Genomic DNA, 27,424 nt, shown 5'->3' on the forward strand with positions numbered 1-27,424 from the left:
ATTCATTAACTAAAAGTTTTTTATCATTATCCAAAGCTGATCATTACTGGTTGTATTTAATGTCTCACTTCCCATCAAGATTATTTCATGTTCTAGGTTTGATTATATTTTGGCATTTTGTGTTAATCAGATATTAAGGAGGTCACCCAACGTACTCTGTCCCATTCATTTGTAGTATTTATTGTTTCTGTCACGCTCATGTGTTGTCACTTATTACCTAGGCAGTGTGTGCTGGCCTTTCCAGTTGGTTCCTTGCCCCCACACGCTCGGTGTTCCACCGGCCCTCATTTGTGTTTCTTCCAACTACGTGACTACTGAGTTTAACATTCTGCTAAGTTCCTTAATATTGTCCTTTGTGCATTTTTCATCATCTTTCAGTTAGTCTGTTTCTCTGTATCTATTTTCACCAACCTGTCTTTAATGGCTATTAATGCTGAATTTTTATTTTAGGTTTTCTATTTTACCGTGGTTGTTATGTGTACCTGAAGATGTAGCTATAAGCTGAGAACGGATAGAGCTGTAGAACACCTTGCACACATAACGAATGCCATCTTAAAAACATCAACACTTCCCTGACTTTTGGAAGGCGGCCAAGGTCCTGATGTTCAGGAAGCCAGGGAAAGACCACCCCCTGCGACACAATTACTGACCCATCAGTCTGCTGTGCTCACTCAGCAAGATTGTTGAGAAGGTAATACTAAAGTGCAGGATATTCTCTAGCTGGGATCCATCTGTACAAACGATAAAATTGTGGTATGTACTTAAACTGGAAGAAAACAAAAGTTGTAAAAATGTAATCTGGAGTACAAGGAATCCTCGAGTGTCAATGAGCAACATACAGTAGACATTGAGTATTCTACTCTCACATAATATAACACAATTTTCATGTTTCTCTGCTATGCTACTTCAACTTTGTCGCCTCATGTTTTAAAATAATGAAAGAAATGAGAGATTAACAAAATGCATTCTGTATTTTTAGTCTGTAATTCTGATGCCACCTCATCACATAACTTGTCCAAAAGATTCAGTTGTGATGACGGTCATTTTGGTGGTCCCATAAAGGGCACCAAATAAAAAGAGGCCACTACCAAAGCTTCCACTTATGCCATTTTCTCAACATTACAACAAAAGAAACAAGTGCCGGAAAAAGTAGTAACTCAGTTACCTGCAAAGACAGCAGAATGCCACTGGTGCTACCTGACTGCAACCGGGTTCACTCTAATGCTCTGGTCGCTGCACACAGAATCGAATATGTTTAATTTGCTCAGTGCCGCCCTGCTCCCTGCTTGCAGCATCACTATAATCATGTGCACTGACCATCACTATAGTCACGCATTCTGACAGTACTGGTTTGTTTCACCACCGCTGCTCTGCTCACAGCACTGCACTGCTTTAATTGTGCCCTGCCGCTCCACAATAACTGCAGCCTTACAATGTAGCATCACAAAGCCGAGGTAGAGTTGATACAAAAAAGGGCACCATGTTTTGTTCCTGGTTTATTTAGTAGGCACAAGAGCATCACAGAGCTGCTCATCCAACTTCAGTGGTAGATACTACAATGGAGGCATTTCACACAGCATACAGATTCACTGTTTACGTTCTATGAGTGTGTTACAACAAGACCCAAGCAACATATTACTTCCTCCGAACGTATCTCTCCAAATAGGCCATGACTGTAAAGCCAGAAAATTTCTGGAGGGTTACCAACAATCTCTCTACCAACACAACATTCATGCAGAGAACAGGACAAGGCGGAGGGAAGGATGGTGGTAAATGAAATATCCATTACCATACATGGTAATGTGGCTTAATGAGTAGGCAAAAATGAGAGATTCAGCCACATAACAATGGAAACCAAATATATACATTCCTCTGAATTTGAAGGAGTGGTTACTTATGAAATGCTCCTGAATAACATTCCTGATGTTGTTCAGCTTTCAATAAGCAAAATTAGAATGACTGCACCATTACACACAACTTTAAAGAGAGTAATCTGAGAAGAAGTAGGAGGTACGTTTACTGGAAAGGCATAATTTGCACAACTTCCTCAAAGAGAAGTCTGTTGGCCTGTCTGGTACTTTCTGATGCTGAAAGGGTACCTGTAATAAAAGGTTTCAGAACCACCCTTAAGAATCCATTTTTTAAATTCTAAAACAAGAGTAGTTTCCTGCCAAACATGTAGCCACAAGCACTATTTACACAGTAGAATTAGAAATTACCATGGAGGCGGCATGAAAAAGCTATGAAAGCTCGAGCATGGAAAATCTGGTTGACCAGATGAGGATCTGAAGTCTGCTCCACCAAATAGAGTCCTGTGACTTAACTATTGCACCTGTGATGGACTGCGTGGGGTTCTGTACCCTGCTCTACCCAAACATGAGTTACACTGATATCATCATTGAAGAAACAATACAGCATAACAGACTTTTTTCAGTCAGTTGGTATCCTTGACTCTCAGCACACTACTTGTAACTGCACATATGACTAAGTTTTAATTGTTTCTGAAGAAAATTATGCTAAAACAATGTCATATCAAGCACAAAGGAGTGGAGGTTGGGGGGGGGGGGGGGGGGGGGTGTAGGTGTAGATTCTGTGTAACTGCAGAAGAATAAATTACTGTGTAACTGGGGCATACTAAGGTCGTTTGATAAGTCTGGTAAAAAAAAAGTAAGAAAAATTTTTGTTATAATACAAACAACTGACCTTACTTCTCGACATAGTGTCCTTTGAGGGATATACACTTGGTCCAGCAATCCTCCAGCTTTTTCATTCCATCAGAAAAATAGATTCTGTCAAACTCTGCAAAATACTCATTGACTGCAACTATGACTTCCTCATTTGATGGAAATTTCTTCCCAGCAAGAAAATGTTCCAGTTAGGGAACAGAAAAAAGTCTCTTGGGGCTGAATCTGGTGAATAGTGTGGACAAGGAACCAGTTCACAGCCCAATTCATGCACTTTTGCCATTGTTATCACTGATGCGTGGGATGGTGCATTATCCTGGTGAAAGAGCACTTTTTGACATTCCAACCTTGACCTTTTTTTCAGCCAATGCAAGTTTCAAATGATCCAACAATGAAGCATAATAGGGTCCACTCGACTTATGGTTCTGCATTTTTCCCAGTTATCTGTAAGAATTATTCCTTGGAAATTCCAAAAAAACAGTGACCATCACACTACCAGTTGACAAAATTTTCTTTCCCTTCTTCAGTGTACTTGCACCAATCTTTGTCCACTGTTCTGACTGCTGTTTTGACGCTGATGTGTAATGATGGCCCCAGGTTTCATCAGCAGTCACAAATCAGCACAAAAAGTCATGCGGGCTGCGATTAAACATTGTCAGACATTTTGTTAAAATGTTGTGCCGGATGCACTTTTGGTTGACTATGAGCAATTGTGGCACCCACATCGCACAAGCTTCTCATAGCCAATTCTCAATGCATGATATTATGCACTTACTCGGTTGAGATGCGTGCAGTCTCAGCAATCTCACGATGGATTTTATCAATGGTTTCCTTTGTGGCGACCTCAACTGGATGGCCAGAATGCACTTCATCATTGGTGCTTGTCCAACCACCTTTAAATACACTAATCCAAAAGTAAATGGTCTTAAAAAATGGTGCAGAGTCGGCATGAACGTCATCCAATTCTGTTTTGATTTGTATGGCACTCCAACCATTCAAATGAAAATGTTTAACAGCAGCAGGAAACCGTGTCATCTCCATTTTCAATCGCAGATGGCTGTCAACAATGAACTGTACACTGTAAAGAGTTTAAATTCTTTATACAGTCCTTGGAATAATCAAGCTTACCAACCACAAAGGCACAACAAAACTGTTTCATTCTTTCATGAAATTTCGCAGACTTATCAAACCATCCTCATAAATGCAAAATTGAATGCAGCCATAGTACAGTGTTGTTGGTTATTATGAATCTCCCCCTTTCTGAAAGCTGTTCTTGAAAAATAACTTCACTGCATGGAAATGGACAGAGTTTACAGAACCATCTTTCTACTGAGGAAGAAAATGTGCTCAGCTGAAAGCAGCATATGAAAGTGGAAGCTCATTCCTGATGGAAAGAAAATCTTCAGCTTCATCTTTGATCATCTTAAAATAATTACCAAATATTTTTCATCAAGAAATTTCACTTGCAGTATCAATGCTCACCCAAACTTTAGTCACAATTGGTATTAGTTGACCACAACATTATTGCACCTGGGAGGGAAGGTGCTTTGGCCGGCTTATCATGAGTGGTTATTGTGTTACTTCATGAGGACATGCTGAACTACTTTAAAGTATATGCATAACTCTATTCAAATAATTCACAATGAGATGCATTTTCCATAGTCATCACTGTACTTATCTAATGTAACATCACCGTCTGTTTCCGATAATGGCCACAGAAGGCCAACTGCAATAATATTGTGGCTGGGTAATACTGGAGATGACAGTAATTTATCACAGTCAATGCTAGACTCTAGAATTTGAAATTTTACTAGAAAGTCAGGTAATTCATCCAAATAGGAGAGAAACAAGGATGTTGTAACATAATGGGCCTGGCAATGTAAGAGTTTCAGGATTGTAATTATATACTTTGTGTTTGCTATATTTAATCTCTCTGAAGTTATTCAATAAAAAAACAATGTTTCTAAAATTGTTCTGTTACTTACATTTTCACCCCAAACATAATCATAAAAGCAATATGTTGTACCACACATTGTCACAAAATGCTGAGACACTACTGTGTATCTGAAGAGCCTTCTGAAGAGCCTTTTTTCTTGTAAAACATTTGGATATAACATGAAATTTTATTTTAGTGCTACAATACAAATTGTGAATCTCTCTGAAATGTTTCATGCAAATCATACAGTCTATTGTCTATCAAGTAACATTCAACACTAAGAAAGCATTGGAAAAACCCTCTGTACTAGGCTCCTGTCCACAAGGAAATGCAAGACTCCTGCATGCCAAGTGCTAAAGCTCTCATCACCACCTTCCATCTTTGATAGCCATCCTTCACCAGCAAAACTGCAAGGTAGCAGACCATCAAATTGACAATGAAAGTAATACTGACATGGGAACATTTCCAAAAGTCAATAAATGATCTTGACGAAACTTGGCAGGTATGTATTGGTGCAAAACTGTGAAATCCTTTTTTTTTTTTGTGCCCCGTTTCACTTTTAAGGGTTAAAAAATACTATGAAACGTAATCTGGCATTTTAGGTTTAGAGGGAATCTACATCTACATCTACATTTATACTCTGCAAGCCACCCAACGGTGTGTGGCGCAGGGCACTTTACGTGCCACTGTCATTACCAATACCTTTGAAACAATTATATGTAAAAAATGTTCTCCATATAAAAGCTGATATGTAATGAATGTTCTTGAGAACTGTATAATTGACTTTTGTAATAATTTGAAATTTTGCAAAATACCCCACTACCATTAAATAACAATGAAAAATGAAAACTTTTGTTACAATATAAATTAAAGATGCTTTCATAGCCACATACATAATAAAGTTGGATCCTGAAATATCATTTTTGGAAAATATGTTGTACACAATGTGATACTGAGTATTTTCAACATACCTAATTAAAATACCTACACATTCCTTACTATTCTAATTATTTATTTTACTTATATTTGTTTTATATTTTTAATTGTTATTTTACATTAATTTTTTGTATTTTATTTTGCTGTTTCACAAACATGTATTTTGTTAATTGAAAATAATAAGTAACTCATTATTGTGATAGAAAATAATCACAATAATGATAATCTGTATGGAAATGCTTAAAACGTAACCTTTTTTTTTTTTTTACACCATGCACATAAAATAAATGAAATTTCTTCACATAATATACATGATGGAGAAGAGAATATTACACAAAATTCAGTAGGATTTCAAATTGTCATGGGTGATCCTCTAAATATCCTGATTTATATCAGGCATATTTCAGTATATTGATAAGCCTTGGCGAAGAGAATTAATTATGTACTAGCGACTGCAGCTTGATTGTATTGTTTCACAAGTGGACAATGACATCATAATCATTCAACAGAACTAGATCTGAAAATCTACTCATGAAGTTCTTCCAACAGCGAGAGCCGTATGTGTTCCACCGCTGTACCTGTGCAATTGAGCCCTTTGGGATCAGCAGATGTTTCTTGTTCTCACGTACGACACTCAAAAGTTTTTTTCACACTGATGACCTGCCTCTTCATAGTTTTAAAAGAAACTAACAGTGAGGGTGAGCTTGGACCAAGAATTTGAGAATCTCTTTTCGAAGCCCAAATGTCCTTGTGACAGTGCTGAAATCTGGGAAACAAACATCTGACCAGGTCAAAAGATATTTGAAAGATGTGTTCCTTGCCAGTAAGGAAGAAATATCTGTATTATTGTAAGATTCTTGCAAAGATCAATGTGAAAGAGATGTTTAGAGCCTTGTACCTGAGGACAGGGAACTTGTTCATCTGGCGATCCCAAAGGGCTCAACGGCACAGTTACAGCTGTCAGATGTTGATGTTGGAAGAAATTTGTGAGAAGATTTTCACATCTAGTTCTGCTGAATGATTATGATTTCAATCTCCACTTGAGAAACAATACAATCAAGCTGCACTTGAAAATGTTGCCTTGTCAGTGCTACTTTCATTATCAATTTATTGGGCTGGTACCTTGCAGTTTTGTTGATGAAGGATGGCCATCAAAGATGGAGGGCGGCTATGAGAGTTTTAGTACTTGGTGTGCAGGAGTCTTGTATTTGCATGTGAGCAAGATCCTAGTACATATGGTTTTGGCATTGCTTTCTCGTTGTCATCTTGCCAGATTAAAACTGTGTGCCAGATCAGGACTCAAACCATGGACCTCTGCCTTTCACAGACAATAGCTTTATCAAAGAGCTGCCCAAGCATGACTCATGGCCTGCTCTCACAGCTTTACTTCAGCCAACACTTCTCTCTCTCCCACCTTCTAAACTTCACAGAAGTTCTTCTGCACACTTAGATGGACTAGCACTCCTTTCAGGTACTGGCAGAAGTAAAGCTGTGAAGTCAGGTTGCAAGTAGTGCTTGGATAGTTCAATCATTAGAGCACTTGTCCATGAAAATCAAAGGCCCCAGGTTTGAATCCTGGCCCAGCACACAGTACTAACCTATGATAAAGTTTCATAATTATGACCAATGTCATCTTTTGTACAGTATTTGCATCTACATTGGCATTATGTACTGTACCAAATAGTATCTTGCAAGGTATAGTGTCAAAAGACAATGTTATGGGGGTAACAAGAGCTTTAATAGTGTTTAGGGAGGGGGTGTTTAGAAACCAGTAGCTTCACAAGGCAAAGTGGTGACATCTTTCAGAGCTACTGGAGTCAGTATCTAAAACAGCTTTCTCATTGTATTTAATCTGTGCAGCATGGGGAATTCTTAAAATCATTTCCAAGCAAACATTCTGCTAGAGTGTAAGCACTGTTCCTAAGTGTCAGATCATGCTACTTATACCTGGAACAGTACCTGAAATATTCTCAATCTCCACTAATACTTTTGTGGACATAGTGAGATGATAAGCTGACTCAGAATACAATACTGTCTTTCAGTTTTTCATTACATGTTGTAACAGTGCAAGGTGGAATCATCCACCTTGTTCTTGTACCACTCCTGACATCAATATATTTTTTCTTTTATTTGACCCCATTTTGTTGAGAACACAGATAAAGCAAATACGAAAAATATTTAATTTTGTATTCAAGCCTTATTTCATCACATTTGATTATTGATGATATAGTTCCTCAATAACTAACAGTAATAAACTAAATTCCATCTAAACAGGCCCTGGAAGGTCCAACAGTACCAACAGACCACCATGTCATCCTCAGCTGATAGGCGTCACTGGGGGCAGATATGGAGGGGCATGTGGTCAGCACACCGCTACTTCTCAGACAGGTAGCTCCTCAATTGTCCTCACATGGGCTGAATGCACCCCCCCCTTGCCAACAGTGCTCAGTAGATACAGTCAGTTTACCATCGAAGTGTTAGCCAAGCTCGACAGTGCTTAACTTCAGTCATCTGATGGGAACCGGTATTACCACTGTGGCAAGGCCATTGGCACTACCAGTAATATTATCATTAATTTGGCTTGTAATTACTTTCCTCAGTAAATATTCATAACTTAAGACTCATCAAGATGAAATTTGCAATGATGTACTAGATGATTTTTGCTAATTTGATACAACTCATTTTAAGGCTCTCATTGTCCTCATATACATAAGCATTTTATTTTTGCGAAAACTTACTATTGCAAAAAATATTCATGATCAAAGTTATTGTGTTCTACGATGTTTTAATCTTAACTTGTGACTACTTCTAAAATTCAGTCTCATGGTTTTATCGCCTTGATTTTTCTGATTCCAAAAGTGCCCACTACTTCTAGGAGAAGTTAATAGTTTGATAATTATTCAATATGAAAATTTAGTATTTAGTAATTTTTTGTGAGTTTTGTAAGTTCTGCAGAAGTACAAGTTATTTATACAAATAATACCAATAAATTTGTCTTTTTTCTGGTAAGATAGATTACGGTTGAATCAAACTGTTCTTCTGTTGATATGTGTCATCTGATTTTGCTCTTTTCGATGTTATCAATTAAAAGGTAAAACCAAATTTTGATGTTTATTCTTACTCATCTATACGTAAAACAACAGAACAATGGGTCAGTCCGTCCTTGGTTAGCCATCAAAATGTGAACGCCTCCAAACCGTTAACAGTCAATTAGTGGTTAGCTACTGAAACAAATTCCTAATGAAATAAGTGAGAGCTCACATCTATATGTAATTGGTATTAAATTCAGCCAGTGCCTTAGAATCACATAATAAACATCTCAGTGCCGCTATTAGCCTCTAGGAGGTAGTGGTACTATGCAGAGACGCCATGTTTGGAAAGAAGCAATCAGTAATGGGGAAAACAGAATTGGGGAAGGAGTAGTCTGGAGCCACTCCACCAGATTTTATTTTTTTTAAAAATTAACAGTAGAAATCTTGATCTGAAGTCAAACTGTAATGTTTGAAAAGTAAAAATTTAGGTTAAATCCTTAGTAAGACAGACAAGGAAGGGTCCTGGAAATTTAAATATTAGATCTTTATTTATTTATTTATTTACATTTTCCTTGCGTGGAGCCATCGTAATGATGGCTTGTGCAAACGTCAGACTTAATACTATGGTTATATTTATATTTATAAAATACACTATATTCTGTAGCTGTTGCTTCTTATGTCTATTTTTCACATTTATCACATTACAACTGATATGCTAATGCCTCCTGTTACAATCATTATCTTAAAATTCATTGAAAGAATATAAACATTTTTCTCCTTCTTCTTCTTCTTCTTCTTTCGTTTCACCCTCTTTGGGGTACGCTGGATCAATCATTTCTTTGTGCGTTGTTCTTTTCTTAGGGCCCAGTATTTCTTCATTCTTTCTGATCTTCTTCTCCTCTCTTCTTCCGAGATGAAGGATTTGGACTTTTGTGTGGATTTGTCTTGGAACCTTATGTTTTCATCTTTAGTAATTAATTTAGCAGTTCGATCAATAAGTGAATTTTCTGAAATATTTAATTCCTCTAGGTCTTTCTCAGTTTCTTTAAACCAGTTGGGCTTCGTTTTTTTGGTTACGGAAGAAGACAAAGATTTGTTTATTTAATCGGTTGGAATTCATTCTGAGAAGATGACCATAAAAATTTATTCTCCTTTTTCGCATAGAATCTATTTTTCTATTAGAAAAGATTTTAATTTTGTTTTAAAAGCATTTCCCATGTACGTTCTTAGAGAGTTTGGTAGCTTGTTATACCAAATCAACCACTAATATACGGACTTCTATCAGTCATTTTTAACGTTGTTCTGTTACGGAAATAGTTACACTTTGTTCTAGTTTTGTGATCATGTACATCACTGCCCTTGATAGCTTCTGTTGGTTGACTTATAAAAAATACAATTATTTTGAAGATGTACAGAGAATATATTGTCAGATATTCGTGCTGCACAAACACTTCACGACATGAATCTCTATGTCCCATCCTATGTACAAGTCTTATTGGTCTTTTCTGTAGTAGTAGTATTCTTTTTAAATGTACATCAGCTGCACAGCCCCACAGTTCAGTTCCGTAATTGAGAAAGGGGTAAAGTGTTCCATAACATACTAATTTCAGTGCTTGGCTAGGAACTATCTTTGCGAGCTGGCTGAGGAGATATATGGCACTACTGACTTTTCCACATACGAAATTAATGTGGTATGTCCACCGCAAATTTTCATCAACATATACACCCAGGAATTTACAGTTACCATTTTCTGTTGCAGAGATATTACACACACTATTCATATTGTTGTGATGAGAACTGCCTGTTTTAAATGTCAGTAGTTGAGATTTGGTGACATTCACCTTGAGTCCCTGATCATTGAAGTATTTTGTTACTTCTGTTACACCACTAGTAGCAAGAGATTCTAGTTCTTTAGATTTGCTCCCATAGAATAAGATAGACGTGTCATCTGCATAGCTTACAATATGGGAGTTAATGGGTTGTGCAATGTCATTAATATATATAAGGAAGAGAAAGGGTCCAAGGATTGAGCCCTGTGGTACACCTTGTAATGCAGGTTCACTGGAGGACTGGGCATTCATGATTTTATTATCTGGTTTGTATGACAATTTAGTGCTTTGCTTAAGATTCAACAGTTACGTGGTTAGAAGATTCATGGCTTGATGCCCAATACTATAAGATTTTAGCTTTTTAAGAAGTACCCTAGGGTTTACCGTATAAAATGCTCCTGTCAGGTCCAAAAATATACCTGCAGTCTGCATCTTGCGGTCCAACAGACAGTAAACTTCATGGATGAACTGTGTATCTGCTGTGGTTGTACTTAGCTTTTTTGTGAAGCCATGGTGCGAATCTACAAGCAGTTTATGTTTTGTGAAAAAGGCACTTAGTTGAGAAAGGATAATGCTTTCGAATATCTTACTAAAACTGGGAATTAATGATATTGGTCTATAATTGGAGACTTCTTCCTTACTTCCCTTTTTATACACTGGTTTCACTACACTCATTTTTAGAACCGTTGGATACATGTTTTCTCTAATGCTGCAATTTATCAGGTGAGTAAGAGGTTTAGAAATTTCTTTTAAGCATGCTTTAGTAATAGCACTGGATACGCCATCCCATCCAGATGAAAATTTTTTCTTTAGCATGTATATTGCCCTGCGAACCTCCTGCTCATTCACCTCCACAAATTCAAATTCGGTACACTGGGTGAGGTGGCATCGGATCTCTATCTGTGAATCTGTAATATGCATTGATTGTTCACCAGAAATGTAGTAGTTATTAAAAATATTACATATCATATCTGGGTTTTTTATAATGTTACCATCATGTCTTATGCTGAGTGGTTCGATGTTCATCTTGTTGGGACCTTTTCGGTATTTGTCAATCAGCTTCCAAGATGCTTTGCTTATTTTGTCAGACTTTTCTATTGTTTTGCTGTTAATCTGCTTCCTTAGATTGACAATTTCAGTTTTAAAAGTTTGCTTGGCCCTACTGTATTTTTCCTTGAAAACCTGCATAGTAGTAGCTTTATAAAGCTGGTTTAGATCGTGCACTTGTTGCCAGAGCCTAATCAGATTTGTTGAGAGTTTTAGTCTAGGATTACTTCCATTTTGACAGCGTTTAACTACCTTCTGGATTTCTGTGACTGGACAACTATATTCATAATGATGCAATAAATTGAGTAGAATTCATTCCATTTCTCATCCGACCTTTTTACCTGGTACACAGAATACCATTTCTCATCCGCTAGTTTGTCTTTAAGAGCATTAATATGTGAGGTATTCAGCATTCGTTTCTGTAGCACAATTTTTGTTATTTTAAGCACAACTGAATTTTTGTATTCTATCACCTGACAGAATTGGTCAGAATAAAGAAAATCAAAGTTACTGTAATTTACCTTATCTATAACATCTTTGTTGATTATAACATAATCTATTCTAGTGGAACATGTGTCTGTCACTCTGGTGTCAGAGTTCACTATATTTACAAGGTTGTATGAGGTCAGTACATCACCGAGTTTCAAGTTTACTATACTATTTGAGTTTGCATCTATATTAAAGTCACCTAATATAGTAAGGTCATTAGAACCAGCCTGACCAGCAACACTACTAAGTTTATCCATAAACAGCACTACATCAGCATTTGGTGGCCTATACACTCCAATCACTTTATGCTTTGGTAACTTAAGATCATTACTGTGGAGTACAATACCTGTCATTTCAATTGATCCTTCTTTGGTGTGGTGTTCAAGAAAGGAAATTTTTTTAGCTTCTACATCCTTATTAACATAAATTGCCACACCACCACCTTTATGGTTTTGCCTACAATAACTACTTGCTAGTAAGTAACCTTCTAATCTATAGTATATTATTTCACTGCATTTTAGCCCATGTTCCATTATTACTAGTACATGTGGCAAGTGTTCCTCTATGAATATTTGTAGAATGTCTAGTTTGTTTCTGAGATATTGCACATTTAAGTGCATTAACTTTAAGGGTGTTATCCCTTCTTGTTTAATTACCATTTTGCACGAATCAAAATTGTTTGAGTTACACTTTTTACGATATTTTTGCATACACTGGTTTTTTGGAACTGACCTGCAATGACTGAGCACTTACTTCACAGCATGGCATTTCTTTGCGTGCACGGGACTCAGTCATATCCGAAATACACTCCTGGAAATGGAAAAAAGAACACATTGACACCGGTGTGTCAGACCCACCATACTTGCTCCAGACACTGCGAGAGGGCTGTACAAGCAATGATCACACGCACGGCACAGCGGACACACCAGGAACCGCGGTGTTGGCCATCGAATGGCGCTAGCTGCGCAGCATTTGTGCACCGCCGCCGTCAGTGTCAGCCAGTTTGCCATGGCATACGGAGCTCCATCGCAGTCTTTAACACTGGTAGCATGCCGCGACAGCGTGGACGTGAATCGTATGTGCAGTTGACGGACTTTGAGCGAGGGCGTATAGTGGGCATGCGGGAGGCCGGGTGGACGTACCGCCGAATTGCTCAACACGTGGGGCGTGAGGTCTCCACAGTACATCGATGTTGTCGCCAGTGGTCGGCGGAAGGTGCACGTGCCAGTCGACCTGGGACCAGACCGCAGCGACGCACGGATGCACGCCAAGACCGTAGGATCCTACGCAGTGCCGTAGGGGACCACACCACCACTTCCCAGCAAATTAGGGACACTGTTGCTCCTGGGGTATCGGCGAGGACCATTCGCAACCATCTCCATGAAGCTGGGCTACGGTCCCGCACACCGTTAGGCCGTCTTCCGCTCACGCCCCAACATCGTGCAGCCCGCCTCCAGTAGTGTCGCGACAGGCGTGAATGGAGGGACGAATGGAGACGTGTCGTCTTCAGCGATGAGAGTCGCTTCTGCCTTGGTGCCAATGATGGTCGTATGCGTGTTTGACGCCGTGCAGGTGAGCGCCACAATCAGGACTGCATACGACCGAGGCACACAGGGCCAACACCCGGCATCATGGTGTGGGGAGCGATCTCCTACACTGGCCGTGCACCACTGGTGATCGTCGAGGGGACACTGAATAGTGCACGGTACATCCAAACCGTCATCGAACCCATCGTTCTACCATTCCTAGACCGGCAAGGGAACTTGCTGTTCCAACAGGACAATGCACGTCCGCATGTATCCCGTGCCACCCAACGTGCTCTAGAAGGTTTAAGTCAACTACCCTGGCCAGCAAGATCTCCGGATCTGTCCCCCATTGAGCATGTTTGGGACTGGATGAAGCGTCGTCTCACGCGGTCTGCACGTCCAGCACGAACGCTTGTCCAACTGAGGCGCCAGGTGGAAATGGCATGGCAAGCCGTTCCACAGGACTACATCCAGCATCTCTACGATCGTCTCCATGGGAGAATAGCAGCCTGCATTGCTGCGAAAGGTGGATATACACTGTAGTAGTGCCGACATTGTGCATGCTATGTTGCCTGTGTCTATGTGCCTGTGGTTCTGTCAGTGTGATCATGTGATGTATCTGACCCCAGGAATGTGTCAATAAAGTTTCCCCTTCCTGGGACAATGAATTCACGGTGTTCTTATTTCAATTTCCAGGAGTGTACATCCCTGAAAACTATTATTATGGTCCTTTATTCTAAAAAAGTCTCGCTGTTGTAGCCCAGAGCAATTGGAGCTTTCTCCACACTGTCTTTCTCCCACAGTTTGCTTATGAGGGAAACTAGCTCGGCCTTCCCTTTCCTGTTTAAGTGGAATCCGTGCTTTGTATGTTCATCGCGACTCATCTTACTTAAGTCTATCAAATGTACATGGCTAAATTTATCACACAGTTTCTTTAGCTTGGAATTGTAGTGTCGAATCTCTTTGTTTACACATGACCCTAGTGGTAAATCTGTCGCACAGGCACGTTTGTGATGACAATGTTCGTTTGAAATAGTTTTGGTAATATGTTACAGAAGCCTCGCAGGGCTGTCTCGCTTTTGTTTTTGTATACGTCATTGCCACCGCCAACCAAAGTTATGGTTTTGAAAATATAAAACACAAATGTTCTTTTATAACAGTATGTAGTGGAGTGTGAAATTGATCAGTTTTAAAAGGACAAAATAGTTCAAAACACTGCATAGTCAGTATGCACTGAGGAAGGAATCTTTGAAGAAGTAAAAACTGAACTTTAATCATGACTCTTGCATTCATAAAATATATCTTTAGAACTGCTATTGACACAAAGAATTTCCAGATTTTGAATTAAAAAAGAAGTACAACATGCAAACCACACGAAAGTACACACTGACACTTCAAACACAATCATATTAACAAGAAAGTAAAACTATTACTGTTACGGTTACCTTAAACTTTACATTTGTTTACCAGTGCCCAAAAGACTAAAAAGAAGTGCGACAGTTAATTTAAATGCTACTCAACTGCTTTACATTCGACAGTGACATCACAGTTTGAACATCTGTTAGCCAAACATAACAACATGTTTAAGCACCCACAGCAGTGAAATTAGCGAGGCATCACTGTAGTACAAGTGTCTGTATATATAATACAATCTATGCTAAGAGATAAGAGAGTACTGGATTACTTATGAGGCAACACTGGTTCATAAGATGATGCAATGAAAAACATTGTGTTGTCCAACTAAAATAAATCAAATAGCGAAGTCTGAATTCCATAATTTTAGCAGGAGCTCCCTTAAGATAGTAATTTTAGCCTAAAAATCATAATAATTACACACAAATCTTAATACTTGGCATATCTGACTAGGCTAGTCAATAATACAAACTGAACAGTGAATAAGAGATAGAAAGACAGATAGATAGATTGATTGATTCATATTCGATGGATCACGTTTGTGCAACAAATCATAATGATTTGGCCCAAGTCAGTTTACTTTCACATCACACACTAATTTGTAAGTACGGCTATATGCTGACTATTTACAAGATCTTTTTTTTTTAAATACAGATGTGAGTTTGTAATTCCTACCTACTATCTTTTACACGTAACAATAATACAAATTCTTCTATGTAATTCAAGCAGTTGTCAACAAGAAACTTTTTCAGTTTGTTTTCAAATTCTACTTTCCTGTCTGTCAGACATTTTCTATTACAGGGCAAGTGATCAAAAATTTTGTTTGCAGCACTGTGTACTCCTTTTTGAGTGAAAGACCACATTAAAGTGGAGTAAAGATTTTTATTTTTTCTCCTGGTCTTGTAATTATGTAACCCATTGTTCCTTTTGAATTGCAGTGGATTATTTACAACAAATGTCATGGGGGAATAAGTGTATCCTGTGAATCAGTAGTCAAAATGCCTACCTCCTTAAATAGATGTCTGTCTGCAATATGATCATGGATGAGCACCACATACAAGGGGCGTGCAGTAAGTAATGCAACACTTTTTTCCCCCTCTCAGCCAAGTTTGTTTGAAAAATAAGGAATTTGTTGTGGGACACCAGGGATTATTCCTGCTTCAGCTCCTATAGTTTCATGAAGTTCAAACATACGGTGGTGCTATACATAGCCTTTAAAGTGGTGTCTATAATGGAGGTACGTTCCAAACAAATAGCTGTCACTGAGTTTCATAGTTTCATTTGGCAGAAAACCAGAGCACTGCAGACATTCATAGGTGCTTGCAAAATGTCTACAGGGACCTGACAGTGAACAAAAGCGTGGCGAATTGTTGGACGAGGCATCTGTCATCATTGTAACAAGGTTGTGCACATGACACACTCATTTGCCACAAAAATGCAAACAAACTTCTCCTTCTTTATGACAAAACAACCCAGACAAATCTGTGCACCCTAGAAGAGCTCACAACACTTCATCGGACTGTTCTTCCTTATCGTCCCTACAGCCCAGATACCGCACCTTCTGACTGCCATCTGTTTGGCCCAATTAAGGATACACCCCACGACAAGCACTACATGGATGATGGTGAGGTTATTGCTGCAAAAGATGTTGGCTCTGATGCAGACCAGTGTAGTGGTACAATGTGGGCCTACAGGCCCTTCCGGTAAGATGGTGTAAGGTTGTCACACTGAACTGAGATTATATTAGAATGTGTTTTTCCAGTTTAAAGTCTGATCAATATGGACATCTATGTATTTTGAAGTTTCCACCCTAGTTATTATTTCCACACCATGTGTCACACCTATCACTGGTGTACTACCTCTAGAAGTGCAGAACTGAATATGTTGGGTATTTCTGAAATTGAGAGTGAGACCATTCACAGAAAGCCATTCAATGATACTTTTAAGAACATTATCATTTTTCAGTTGCTGTGTGAGTGCGCTTGGATTAATTACAATGCTAGTGTCATCCGCAAAACTAAAGGAATTCTGCTAGTTGTATATTTGGCAGGAGGTCATTTACATATATGAGGAACAGTAGTGGACCTAAGATTGAGCCCTGGGGAACTCCCTAACTGATTTCTCCTCAGTCAGGAGAATCTCCCGCGATTACACTGATTTAATTACTAAGTAAACTTTCTGCATTTTTTTGGTTAGAATGTCATTACCCATTGGTTGGCTATACCATAAATTCCACAACACATTTTATCTAGGAGAATATTGTAAATCACATAGACAAATGCCTTAACAGGTCACAGAAAATATCAACCAATGCTCTTTTGCTATTTATGCTTGTAAAATTTAGTGAATGAACATGTAAATAGCATTCTCAGTTCAGAAACTGTTCTGCAATTGAAAATGTGACTTACTGAGGATATTATAGTTGCTCCAGTGGAATACTATTCTAGAAAACATCAACTCGGCAAACATTTTGGAAAACAATGTCTGTGGTGACACAGGCCAATAGTTGTTGACATCTTTCCTATTGTTGTCATCTTTCCTATTGCCTTTCTTATTATAAAGGGGTTTAACAATGGCATATTTCAAGCTCTTTGGAAAAATGCTCTGAATTAGCGATACACAACATATTATAGAAAAAACAGGGCTTATGATATGGAAAAACTTCTTTAATAATCTGTTGGAAACATCATAAAATACGGATGAGCTTTCATTTTTGAGAGAATATATAATTTTTTTATTTTAAGAAGGAGAAGTTGGTGATACATTCATATGATTGAATGTTATGACATTCTACTGCAACTGCTCTCTTTCATTGTTTGTCCCTCTGTTTTCTATTGCGTTTAAGAAATGATTATCAAACATATCTACTACTTGTGACTGATCCTTGAAGTGCAGTGACTACATAATAAAATCAGTGTTATGTTGTTTGATGGACAGAATTTGACTGTGAAAGAGTACTGTAAAAATTATACCACTGTCAAAACATTCTTAGTATACATGTTGACTTGCGATATATGAACTGGTAAAATTATTTATTTAAACCTGATCATCATTTGTTTACTGATGCCAATACAAGAATTGGTCTTTTTTAACAGGGTGTCAGTCAAGAAATGCAAATTACTGGGAACTTGAAGAAAACTATTTTAGAAGCAAACTATCTCAATGTACATAATGCTGAACATTATAATTGTTAGTTTTAATGAAGATTTGTTGGTTTTTAAATGAACTTCTTATTACACATAATACCTAGTAGTAGTTGTAAATGTTTTAAAAATTGAAAAATCTGCCCTTTTAAAAAAGACTGGCTAAGGATATGGAGAAACAATGGAAGACTGATAATTAACAATATTACAACATTTTATTACACTTTAAGTCATTCAGAATTACATACAAAGAAGAAGACTTTGATTAAAAGTTCAAAATATTGTAGTAAGTTACAAAAAATGTGCAATTAAATTGGCATTTACTGTTTATCAACTACTGTTTGGCCAGTTAAAAAGTTCCTCTAAAATGCCTGTGTTCACGAGGAATTCTCTTTCTTCAAGTCTTCCATTTTTTCACTGTAACTGGAACTGTTCTTGAAGGGTACGTCAATGCTGATGCTGGAGGAAAGATCCATTCTTATATATAAAGAAGAATGTGTGGTTTATTAATACATTTATGTTATTGGATCCTGTGAGATATCCACATCCACCACGCGTGTAAACAAGGTCTAACAGACTGCTGACTGCAAAGTTAATTCTTTCAGTTCTAGGCTTGTTCCTTGTTTCTTCACAAAATGTGGTTTTCTTATAATGTTTTGTCCCTCGGTTCTTGAGGTCTAGAATTTAAGATGTTTTGACTTCTGTTACTAAGAACTTGCCTACTTTGTCTGTACTTTGGATAATGTTGTCTATAATCTGACGGATACTGAAAATTCTGTCATATCAACAAGTCGTTTTGAGATAGTTCCAAACTCTTTGTCAGACTGTAGGGATAATATTCCTGCACTTTTTGGTAATGGCCAGAACCTGTAAGTGACTTCAGATGGTCAAGCAGAAAGGAACAGACTTTATTAGGGCTATCTTTACCATTTCCTTCACGGTAAACATAATATGAGTTAGACCCTCTTTTTATATCATGGATGCAAAAACATTCACTACAGGTTTCCTTAAATAAAACAGTTCCTGTACTGACACTTTCAGCTGACTGTTGTCTTGCACATAATAAAATAATACGGACAACATATTCATCTCCTCCATTGCCTCTGATGCTCCATACTTGAGAGCTGAGTAAAATTTCTTACTTATATGCTGACATATCATCAATTCTGCAGTTTCTGTTCATTTTGCTACATCATTGAGAAATGGAGATTTAAGATTTAATTTCAGCTCTTCACTGGTACAACAGGTTTCAACCTGCAGTCATCCAAACTGATACTTGAAATAGTTTCACATTAAAATCTGCACTAAGATAATATACCTTTTCAGCAGTATAATGCATTTTTCACAAGGGGAATGACTGAATATGTTCATATGCTGCCTCATGAGCAAAGATGATTCGAGGCTGTGTGTAACTCCCCTACCTCTCCTGTCCCCTGGGGTTTTCCCAGAGAGCTTAAGTTGTGTCATTCTTCATATTTGTTTCTCACTAATGTCAAAAACTGAACGGAAAGCTCTCATGCAAACCTCTTCATGTGATGCACCAACAAACACAAGATACAAAAAGCTCTTTGTCCTTTTTTTCTTATCTCTACTTGACATCTTGAGAATCTATTAATCCTTGAAGAAATAGTTCTTTCTCATCCTTATTAGAAATACTGTAAAAGTTTGTAAAAATGTCTAAGCAGTTTTCCTCTCCAGTTCCTTTCAAACATTTCTTCTTACATCTAAAGAAAATAAATAAAATTTATTTCAGAATTATGAAAAGCATATTTATCACAACTGTTTCATTTTCGTTACTGATGATATTTGAGGTTATTTCATGATAACCAAACAGAACATATTAGGCTATTTATTTTTTGTTAATTTTCGCATCAATAGTTTCAATATAAAAGGAACATAATAGGTATGTGCTAAATACAATGGAAGATTAGCTTACCCGCAAGACAATTCAGGTTTTTTAAGCTTCAACTGGTTTCCCTTCAATCAAATTGGTTTTATTTTGTTACTTTTGTAACTAGAAGGATTTCCTCATCTCTCTCTTTTTTTACTTCTACAGTTTCACATGGAATACTTCCATTATATTACAGGTAATAAGATTTTATAAATGAAGAAGAAATTCTTAGACTACCTCCACAGAATAACAAACAACTGCTATTCCCTCTTCAGCTGTTTCCACGGCCAGCAGTTCATTTTTAAAATGGCATATGCCAGTGACAACATCCTATTTAAAAATAAGTATGAACTTTGTTTTCCTGTTGCTAGCCAACCAATAGCATTTACTGCTGCCCTTTTTAAACACAAACTATTGACCTACCTCTTTATTAGGTAAGACATCCAAAACACTGAAACAGTAAAAATGATGACTTATGCCCTTTAAAACAGATCAATTGAAATGTGAAGAGACTGCAAATGACACAGTGTTGTGTTCATCAATTAACAAACTGGTCAAATTATAACAAGACGCAAGACTCTTAAGAGTTGCAGCCATACTACAGAGGTAAAATCCAAGTCAGTAATCTTATAATGTGCATGAAATTTGTTTTCAAATGAGAAAGACAGTAAAGTTCTTGACCGTCCGAGCTATTTTATAGCAGCCAATCTTGCCCAACTAACACACATTCTTTGAAGTTGAGAAGTTACATTAACAATATACTACTACTACTACTACTACTACTACTACTAATAATAATAATAATAATAATAACAACAATATCCGGTTTTGGTTTACACATCCTTGCCTGTTCCAATTTCAAGTACATTGCAGCTTATCTTTGCATCTCTCCTTAGGACGCCCAACATTCCTTTTCCCTCAGGGTGTATACTTCTGTATTATTTTAGGTTTTCTTCTGGCATCCTTTGAATGTGTTCATGCCATTTATTTCTGTATGGCTCTATTTTCTGAATTATGATTTTGACACTTAGTTCTTTCCTTATTTCATTGTTTTTTATTCAGTCTATGAATTCGTAACCAGCTAGAGGTCTTAGGAGTCTCATCTCTGCTGCCTCAATCCTCATCTGAATGGCAGTTAAGAGGACAAGCCTCTGACCCATACATTAGAACTGGCACTGCCCTTACATTACAAAATTTTAGAACTGTCTCTTTTCCAACTTTCTTAAGGAGTGTGTGTTTATGGTACATACAAACTGCTGGAATTTTTGCACTCTGTATTCTTAATCATTGTGTGTGATATGCGAGACCTCACATCCTAGGTATTTTAAAATGTTTATTTCTTATAGTGGCTTATCACTAATTATTATTTTTGCTTTTACCATAGAATGTCATTATCTTAGTTTCACTTTCAGATATTGTCATATTATAATCATTTACTACCTTGTGCAAGAACCAAGTTGCTCTCTGTAATTTATCTTTTGAGTCCAATAAGATTATTTGATCATCTTCAAACACGAATGTATTTATAACTTGATTATTAAGCTTATAACGGTGCACTACTTTATTCTGCCATGTCTCTATGACTTCGTCTATGTATATGTTGAATAATGTGGGTGATAAAGGACACTCTTGGCTCAGTTCTAGACAGGTGTTTCTTGCAAATGTATTTCGTTTTTGTACTAATGACAAAGGCAATAAATTACATAAAATAATGGACCACCACCTAACAATAAGAGAATAACAAAACTGTAATTTAGTAAGAAATCTGTCATCATATGACACAATTATTATATACAAAAACCAGCATGAACACTGAAAATGCTTCACAAGTAAAAAGAAGAGAAATGATTATGGCACAATACAAACGGCCTATAATTTAGTTGCATTAGACAAACCACATTTTAAAGAATATAGAAGCAACTTTAATAAGAAATGACAGAAAACACAAAAAATGACAACACATTACAACCCACAGTTTTGCACATCTATTCTGCCAGCATTGTTTTGGCTACTGCATAATATGCTAGAAGGATCCACAGTTGTAAGATGATGTTATATTGCACATAATGAAATTTTCCAATTAAATTTGACTCCAAGGGTAAGGAATCACAGTCGTCACTCTTTAATAGAGCGAAGTTCCCACAAACTTGACTCTCCCATGAAGATAGAATTTCAATAAACATGTAGTGTGTACTAATGTTTCCAAGGTCATATGACCACAAATATTTATCAAGGTTGAGCCTTACTCAAGATTATGAAATGATGAAGTAAAGGAGACAAACTGCTCAATCTGAGCAACACATTTCTACAGTTGGTGATATGTCATTGTCTCTTTCCCCCAAAGGGTGAATTTTACAACCATAGTAGTTACAAGAATGATGTCGAGGTCAATTTGATGTCTGAACCATGGAGCAATATCACCATTTTTCACATCTGCAGAGCATTGCTAAAGGCATCATTATGTTAAGTGTCAGAAAAATTTCATATGACAACCCAGGGATTGAGCAGTGGATATCTGAAAGTCTGCTAAAGCCATGATTCAAGGTTCGAGTTTCAGTCCAACACACAGTCTTAAATCTGCCAGGAAGATTCGCCTGAGAGTGTAATCTCACATGCCATGGAACCACACAGCCATGCAGACACAGAATAATCATTTCAGTTGGTGCATATGTTGTTTCTGTAAATGCTTGTAGTTCAGAGAGATGGTCAATGACTTAGAATTCATAAATATTACTCATTAACACAGCTTTCTGCTGTTCACTCCAATGACAACTGAAATGCCCTTTTCTACATTAGCTATGGTCCACAAGTATTGTGGCAGTCCGTTTTAAATGTATGTCTAAAGAAAAGTATTGTGGCAGTCTGTTTTAACTGTGTGTCTAAAGAGAAGATGGGAGCTATTTTGTGATGTTTATATCTGCCACATGTATCCTCCACTCAACAAAACTAGTCGAGACAATGACTGAATTTTTATGACGAGCATCCTAATACTAGACATGGTTGTGTAACTGTTCCAAATAAATGTGTTTTTTTTTTTTCTAAAGGAGGAACCATGTGGCCTTGTTTCTTTAAAGCCATAGCAAATGATATAAAAACTGGAAATTACAAGGCACTAAAACTTCTTGCTTTAAGACATATTGATGTATTCTAGAATTTTCAGCATACAACTTAGCATAAAAGGAGACTCACTCACTCATTTTTAGGTTTTCTCCACAACACTTAAAATGAATAGTTTTTAAATAATATCTCCAAATATGAGCCTAAGAGCACCTTTGAATGAATATCTAAATACAATCTCCTACAAGGGTCACTTTTGTGTGAATTTCCAACAAAACAGAAATTATAACATAAAAAGAATCTAGAGGTAAGAAATCAGCACCCTTCACAAATGTGGCTTGTGCATCAATTTCTTTGGTTCTGAAAATAATGAGAATAGCACTACCCACTTCCTTCTAGCTGGATGACAAAAATCATATGCAAGCTGGCATTTCGTCATACACACCATGTCTGTTTCAACTATTTATTACAAAATCATAGGAAAAAAAAGGCCAATATTAATATATGTGGTTGGATTAAAATGTCCTACATTGCAGACCAATTTTAGAGTAACAGAATGCATGAATTCTGATTAGCATTCTTGCACTATGTCACTACATAATCTTTGTGTTTTGTTTTAGTTAACAAGTTAAATAATTAACAGTACCTTCTGCCGTCATATCAGCTGAAAAGATGTATTCCCTTGCTAATAGCCAAAGCAGTAACTTTATTTGATATGCCTCAGTGGTAACATGCATCATCATGTTTGCCAAGAGACACAGGTGCTTATTAAAATAGGAACCTAAAAATGTAGCATCTATTTTTTGCAAAATCAGCATCCTTTTTTCTAAATGATTAGATGCAAAAAATCTGAAAGTTTGCCACACTGTAAGCCTGAAGATTAGAAAGTAAAACAGTAATTGGAGATAAAATAACAATGAAAGAGAATAAACAGGTTTTATTCTCTATTAAAGATTTTTGAGTGGAATATTTGCTGCTGCAAAAACTTCAACAGTATTCCTCCAGAACAGTCTTTGCTTTAGCTGCCACCAAATTATTGTTTCTGTTGAGAAGCAGCAGCATTTTCTCACCAGTGAACACAGTGCTTCTCTGATTTAAGACGTCTCTCTCTCTCTCTCTCTCTCTCTCTCTCTCTCTCTCTCTCTCTCTCTCCCCCCCCCCCCCCCCCCCCACACACACACACACAAAGTTCAATAATTACAAAATCTGCGGAAGGCCGATTTCAAATCTGTAGTATATTAGCCCTGATTAGCATATTAAAGAGCCCTTTTGTGAGCTGTGAGATCCGTATTTTGACAACACCATGGATTGTACTGACAGTGTTGAGTGAAAGTGGAAGTACAACTGAAAATAACTCCTTACAGGAATACTCTCTGTGTGGTCACTACAGTGCAAATAACGTAGCAGGCAGTTGTGAATGTAAATAAATGACAACTTCAAATGCCCGATAATTGAGGAGTAGAGGGGGGGAGGGACAAGCCCTGCTGCCCTCTTACAGATCAGCCAGCCTACAACAATGTTCCATTGTTCTGCAAAAGGAGAATTCACATGAGTTGCTGATCCCTTCTGGTGTCATGAGAGTCGTACTCTAACCCTGTGATGGACCAGGGTTAGTCTCATCACTCATTTCAAAGAAAAGAAAATAGTGAGCTAGATACAACAGAAAGTAAAGTGCTGTGCACAAAGCATATGGTAACAGCTATCTCACAATCACTTGCTGAGGTCAGCTGTGGCATAAACAAGGTAGTTCAGATCCAAATTCTACCAGTATCAAATTTGCTGTGAAATAGCATTCATCTCACAAATCCGAATTTTGAGACGGAATTTGTGTTTATCACAAATGAGAAGTTTTTAAGTTCCTACATGTTGTGGGATGGACTTATGGCGTGAGTGAAAATCAATTAAGAGGCGGAAGACAAAGTTGTGGTGACAATTCACTTTTTACACCCAGTCCTGGCTCATAGGAACAAACCACCCAACAATTTTCTGTGAATATTTCAGAGTACATGGTACCACCTGAACATTGTTACCTTCAATCTTTCGAGGGTATTTCCGGATTCACGGCATCACTTACATGGCACTAATGTTCATACTTTCTAGTGGACTATTTGAACCATAATCAGGCCAGTCCCACAAGAATTATGAAATTTAATGAGATTTTGTTTCTTTCATCCAGTGTGCAATTGTGGCTCAGATATTCGATATATGATCAGATGACATCTGTGATGAGCTTTGTCGAATTACCCCATTCACTGAGTTGATAGGGAAACTATGTAACCGACAGGGCAGAAGTCTTAGGCTGTACACACTTTGCTACAATGTGTTATCTGTTCTTTCTTTACTTAGGTTTCTTTTTGATAACTTATCAATATATATGTGCAATGGTGCTTCATTTATATTTTTTGCAGATACTCATAAACAAGAGGAAAAGTCTAAGGCACTGTCAGAAAGAAGCAAAGCATTTTGCCACAATATGCAAAAGTGATCGAGGCATGGCTTTACAGTCATTCAGAACACTATACAAATATGAAACATTTTTCATTCTCATTACAGGTGAGTAAAACTGGTGAACTGTTTAAACAAATTTCCAAATCACAAAACCAAAGAGCATCCAGAATACGTAATACCATCATAACTGAAAACAAAACTAACAATCTTTAAAATGTAGACAGGAAGCAACAAATATTCCCTTGATACATTACTTGTTTGTCACTTTACAAAGAAAAGAATGTCCAGTTTGTAAAATTTACTAGCCAGTAGTACAGAATCCACAAGAAAGCACAGGAGCACACACAATATGGTACCGAAAATTTCTCATGACAACTCAAAATTGATGAGTAAAACTGAATACCGGTTAAACATGACTAATACAGAATAATCTTCCTGAAGTAGTTTACTTTGAATGTGCTATTAACTGTTGTAATGTTTATGAAAAATATGAATACTGAATGATGACTGGAATGCAAAATTTCAGAACTAGTTAATTCACACTTTTATGTTCGTATACTGTTGCTTATTATGACCAATTAATTTTATATGTGGTGTCTGTTCTTTTGGACATGTCCAAAAAGAACACACCATTTTGATCCTGCAGCTATTATAATTTTAGATGCTCAACCAAAGATGATGCACATTCAAACTCACCAATTTTGTATTTTTCACTTATTTCTCACTGTACTTTAATGATCTTGGATACAAGTTCACTTTGTATTTATGAGCAGACATTATGTGTTGCAAATGTAGTTATATATGATGATCTTACCTGGCAACAACAAAGAAAGTGATGGATCAGTGTACATTTGCGTAAATTTAGAACAAATGTATATTATAACTCCTTCAGTTTCAAGGTATTTAAATCCATAACTTGTTTCAGCAAGTTTTCCGATGAGGTCTAATGCATTTAATTGCATTAGGGGATCCTCTTGTTTAACTTCAGTGATCAGTTCTGGTAATAGACCACACATTACACACTCCACGAAACCTTCTTCAGATGTTAAAGCAATTCCCACGATCACCTGAGGTTAGAACATAATTATATAGGATAAAACAAAGTGTAATTATTATTCTGCTAAAATCTACAACTCTCAAGATCAGTTACTACACAACTGAAAGGCAATGTAAGAAGTATTGAGGAAAAAACACATGGGAAAGAGCAGATGAGTTACTATGTAACAGTGTTAATTAACTTCCTGTGAAAGTACAAAATAAAGTGGCACAGTAGACATGAAGAATTTCCTGTCGAAGGATAAGTGTGATTGTCTACGGAACACTGAGCAATGATGTGACGTGTTAATAAAGGAGAAAGGAACAGGGGCAGAGTGATAACTGGGCACAGGACAATGAGAGAGACATGATTAGAGGGAAGGGGGGAGGGGATGGGGGGTGGGGGAGAGGGGGGAGGGAGGGAATTGTCATTTATTTCACTTGGCAAGAATATAGCCTTTAGGCAGCCTCTTACATCCAATCAGATAGTGTGCTAACATTACAATATACATAGTACAAGAGTTGTATGCAACAACAACAACAACAACAACAAGAAACTATTTTAATAAATATATGATATGTAGGTAATATTGATATTATTAACACTATGTTGAATAATATCCTCATTATGATAATGTCAAATGTGAGTACTGACATACTAACAGAAATGCATGGCATCAGTGCAGAAGGAACCAAATCTCGGTTAGTCTAATGGTTCATGGAAAAGTGAGAAACAATATCGTAAAGTTAGCAGATGAGACATAAGAAAGAAAATAGAAACATAGAGACGTGAGGAGAGCATGGGTGGCATTCACATTGTGACAGATATGATGGTTCACTGCTAGACAAAAGAAAGGTAGTTTTGAATTGGACAGAGATTACTGGGTAGTTTGTTGACTAATATATGGATGAAATGGTGGAAGGTTTACTGTAATGCATAGCTACAGCCAAGATGCTG

General features: G+C 37.2%; 1 protein-coding gene across 1 annotated transcript in view; it reads right to left on the reverse strand.

Annotated features, from left to right (window-relative positions):
* LOC124556498 (26S proteasome non-ATPase regulatory subunit 5-like) overlaps positions 1-27,424 on the reverse strand; it is a 197,060-nt gene that overhangs the window by 98,847 nt on the left and 70,789 nt on the right. The window contains exon 4 of the mRNA XM_047130455.1: positions 26,246-26,498. Coding sequence (XP_046986411.1) covers positions 26,246-26,498 — 253 coding nt within the window. The remainder of the gene's footprint in view (positions 1-26,245; positions 26,499-27,424) is intronic.

This window comes from Schistocerca americana, chromosome X (assembly GCF_021461395.2).
Source record: "Schistocerca americana isolate TAMUIC-IGC-003095 chromosome X, iqSchAmer2.1, whole genome shotgun sequence".
NCBI classification, from domain to species: Eukaryota; Metazoa; Arthropoda; class Insecta; order Orthoptera; family Acrididae; genus Schistocerca; species Schistocerca americana.